This window comes from Chrysochloris asiatica, unplaced genomic scaffold (assembly GCF_000296735.1).
Source record: "Chrysochloris asiatica unplaced genomic scaffold, ChrAsi1.0 scaffold00135, whole genome shotgun sequence".
Lineage (NCBI taxonomy): Eukaryota > Metazoa > Chordata > Mammalia > Afrosoricida > Chrysochloridae > Chrysochloris > Chrysochloris asiatica.
The window spans coordinates 2081136-2085473 of NW_006408653.1; the positions used below are offsets into that span (position 1 = coordinate 2081136).

The 4338-nt window shown below is 40.2% G+C and overlaps 1 protein-coding gene across 1 annotated transcript in view; it reads left to right on the forward strand.

Annotated features, from left to right (window-relative positions):
- Positions 1-4338, forward strand: part of IGF2BP2 (insulin-like growth factor 2 mRNA binding protein 2) — a 221188-nt gene that overhangs the window by 181375 nt on the left and 35475 nt on the right. The window contains exon 7 of the mRNA XM_006869759.1: positions 1276-1410. Coding sequence (XP_006869821.1) covers positions 1276-1410 — 135 coding nt within the window. The remainder of the gene's footprint in view (positions 1-1275; positions 1411-4338) is intronic.

Sequence of the window (4338 nt, forward strand, 5' to 3'; positions counted from 1 at the left end):
AACCAGAGCTCCTTTACTGACTATAAGCACTTGGAAAAATTGTTAACCTTTTGAGCATCCATGGTCACTTCCATTACAGAAGAGTTACTACCTATTTTGCCAGAATTACCTGAGGAATTAGTGCAATTGGGAAGATTGCGATATAATCCATATGAAAGCACTTCATCTATAAAGCATTGGCAAATACTAGTTATTTCCATGTACATGGCCTATTCTCATCAGCTCCGTCAGTGAGGGTATTGTAACCTGAAAGGGAATGTGCTACGCTCTTCAGCGTGTCTGTGTTCCCTCTGAATAGCAGACACTTGCATGAGTGCATCCCATGCCTGAATTCATACTGATAGGCGTGAAATGATGCAAGTGTAGTGACCAAGAGCGCAGAGAAGGAGAATGCTAGCTGATGATCCTTTGTATTTTAAAACCAGCCCTTCTTACTCCTCCGAATTAAACCCATTGGAAAGTTTTTTCATTTATTGATATGGCGTTTTGTTCCAAGTATTGTTTAAGGAGACTTGAAATATAAAAATGTAAATATAAGTGAGTTTGGCTCTCAGAATATGTGCCCATGTTTTAGAATCAGGCCAAAGACTTGGCTCTGGGCTTCCTAACAGTTGAAGTAAAAAAAGATACAATCAATTAGGTACTTTTGAAAGTTAACAAAAACAAGTAGGGTCACAGCTACCCAAGGAACCTGATAAAGTCATCAAGCTTCCGAGCCATTAGTTTTAACAGCCTGGAGGAAGACAGGCTGCCAGTGGAAAGTAAACCAGAAACCTAGAGAGTCAGAGAGAGGGCATGCCTCTGCTTTGTAGCCACACCCAGCTATCTAAAATTTGCTTGAATTGAGTGTGTGGATTTGGAGTAACATATGGCTTTTTAAAAGCTGCAGTCATTCCAGAGGCTGGCATTATTCCAGTGTGCAGTGTTAGCCTTCTCACTCTACCCCTCACTTCTACAGTCATTTGAAAGGCCACACAAAATACTTCATTTACCAAACTGGCTTCATTACCAAGTTGGCTTGGTGCCTTTGTCCCACAGCATTCCTGTAAGAACCAGTCCCTTCTGAATGGAGCTGCAAAGAATTCAAAATTGGCACAAGACCCCCTGCACTGCTCACTGTGTTCTTGGAGAATGGCCGTGTTGATCGCGAACATACTAGTGATGCTTCCTTGTCTGTCTGTGTGCTGACTGTGAGTCAGCGGGTGCCTGGCTTTCTCGGGATTAGTGTCTTGTCCAAGGGTGGCATGCTTATGGCTCCTGATTCTTCTCCTACAGGGTAGACATCCATAGAAAAGAGAACTCTGGGGCCGCAGAGAAGCCTGTGACCATCCATGCTACCCCAGAGGGGACCTCAGAAGCATGCCGCATGATTCTTGAAATCATGCAGAAAGAGGCTGATGAGACCAAACTGTAAGTTTTCATACAAAAGTCCCTGGGTCACTCAACAAAGAGTCAGAATAGGTGCTCAATCATTTAACCCAAGAAATGTTTTAAAACTCTTAAGTCTGTGATTCATTAAGGAGGTCAGGGAAAGATCATATTTAAGAACTTTGTACCCAAGGAGAATACAATGGGAAATTGATCTTTTTTCATTTCTAATTTGTCTGTTTCTGCATTAGTGTGTTTCTCTTGGTGATCCTAACATTTCTTTCACCCACTGGTAGTGGCTTCTTTTTTTTCTCAAGTTTTTGTTGTGAAGTGAATGAAAGTTTACAGAACAGATCATCAGTTTTGCATTTCAACAATTCATATACTTCGCTTCATTACAATGATTGCAGTCCCCTCCATGTACCATCAGTTAACAGTATTTACCTCTATTCACTTGAACTCTTGCATTCCTCCCTGTGTCTCCTGCTACTTTCATCTTTTCTCTGCCAACTTCCCTCCTGTTTTATATGGCATGGCCTGCCCTGTCACCCATGTTAAAATGTGAATACCCTCTAGCCCGTACTAATTTTCCTTCCTCCCACCCCTGGTAACCTTCATAGAATGTTTCTTTTATCAAGAAAACCTTTTCTTAACCTTGTACAACAGTGGTCTCAAACAATGTTTGTTCTTTTGTGATTGACTGATTTCATTCAGTATAATTGTCCTCCAGGTTCATCCATGTTGTGAGGTGTTTTGCAGATTCATTGCCATTTTTCACCGTTTCACAGAGGTCCATTGTGTGTATATACCAAAGGTTGTTTAACCATTCTTCTGTTGATGAGCGTTTAGGCTATCTCTTTTGCTGTTGTGAATAATGCTGCAGTGAACATGGGTGTACATACATCTATTTGTGTCATTGCTCTTATTTCTTGAGGCTATATAACAAACTATACTTGGTATATAGCCTCAAGAAGTAAGAGCTTTGACATAAATAGATATATGTACATCCATGTTCATAGACCAAATGGAGTCCTGGTGTGGCGCTGTGGGTTAATGCGTCAGACTTCAAAGCCATTTGAACTTCAAGGTTGGCAGTTCAAGTTCACCAGCTACTCCAAGGAAACCCTATATAGGGTCACTACGGGTCAGAACCTACTCGATGGCACTTAACAACAACAACAATATACCAAGTAGAGGGTTAACTGGGTTTTGCATTATTCATATTTGCAACTTTTTGAGAAAATGCCATACTATTTTCCACAGTGGTTGCACCATTTTACAGTCCCACCAGCAGTGTAGGAGGGTCCCAGTCTCTTCACATCCTCTCCAGCATTTGTTGTTTTCTCTTTGAACTTTGTAACTCATGCTGAAGTAAGATGACATCATTGTTATTTTGATTTGCATCTGGAGGCCTGGTGTGGCGCTGTGGGCTAATACACTGGACTGCAAAGTCACTTTGAACCACAATGTTGGAGGTTCAAGCTCACCAGCTCGTCTTGGAAACCCTATACAGGGTCTCTATGGGTCAGAATCGACTCGACGGCACTCAACAACAGCAATAATAATGATCTTGGTGTGACGCTGTAGGATAAGCACTGGATTGCAAGGTTGGTTGGAACTGCAAGGTTGGCGGGTCAAACCCACCAACCTCTCCTCAAAAACCCTATAAGGGGTCGCTATGTGTCGGCAGTGTGTTCAAGTGTAGCAGTGATTGTGAGATTGGCACAGTACCGGGCAGTGTTTCATTCTATTGTGCGTTAGGTTGCTGTGAGTCAGTACCAATTCGGTGGCACCTAACAATAACAGCAGATGAGTCAGAATCTACTCAACGGCACTTAGCAAGCACAGCAAATGACTTAATATTGATCATAAACAGTTCTTCATGTTTGTTGACCACTTCACTTTGGTGAAGTGTCTGTCATGACCTCTGCCCATTTTTTTAATTAGATTTTTTTGTCTTCTTTTTGTTGAGGTGTTGATGTGTTCTGTATACTTTAGAGCGTAGTCCTTTGTCTGATACGTCATTACCAAACATTTTCCTCAGTCTGTGGATTCTGTTTTATTCTTTTTGTGGAATTCTTTGATGCTGATAGTATCTAAATTTTAGGAGATCCCAGTCCTCTATTTTGTCTTCTGTTTGCATGTTCTCAGTTATGTTTGATAGTATATTTATGCCATGTATCAGAACTCCTAAGTTTGTCCCTATTTTTTCATTGATGATTTAATTTATAGTTCTAGGCTTGACATACCGGTCTTTAATCCATGTTGAGTTCATTTTTGTATATGTTGTGAGATATCGGTCTTCTTTTGTGAGATATGGGTATTTCTGTAAATACAGAAATTTACAGTTTTGCCAGCACCATTTGTTGCAGAGCCTGTTGGCCCTTTGATGAAGATCAGCTGACCATAGGTGAATGGATTTACTTCTGGGTTCTCAATTTTGTCCCATTGATTTATGTGGTTTTAATTGTACCAGTACCAGGCTATTTTGACTACTGTGGCTGTGTAGTAGGTTTTGAGATTGGGAAGTGAGAGACGCCATAGTTTGTTCTTTTTTAAATAATGCTTTGCTTATCCAGGGTCTCTTTCCTTTCCATATAAAGTTAGTTATTAGTTTTTCCATCTCTTTAAAGAACAATGGAATCGGGATTGGGCTTGTACTATATCTATAGTGTTAAGTCTTCCTTTCCACATACATGGGATATTCCTCCATTTCTGTAGGTCCCTTTTGATTTTTTTGTGGTAGTGTTTTGTCATTTTCTTTGTACAGGTCTTTTGTTTCTCTGGTTAGATTTATTCCTCAATATTTCATCTTTTGGTTGGCTTTATTAGTGTAAAGGAATTCAACAGATCTTTGTATGTTGATCTTGTACCTTACCACTTTGCTGAATCTATCAATGAGTTTCTATAATTTTCTTGCTGAGTGTTTACGATTTTCTAAGTATAGGATCATATCATCTGCAAATAGAG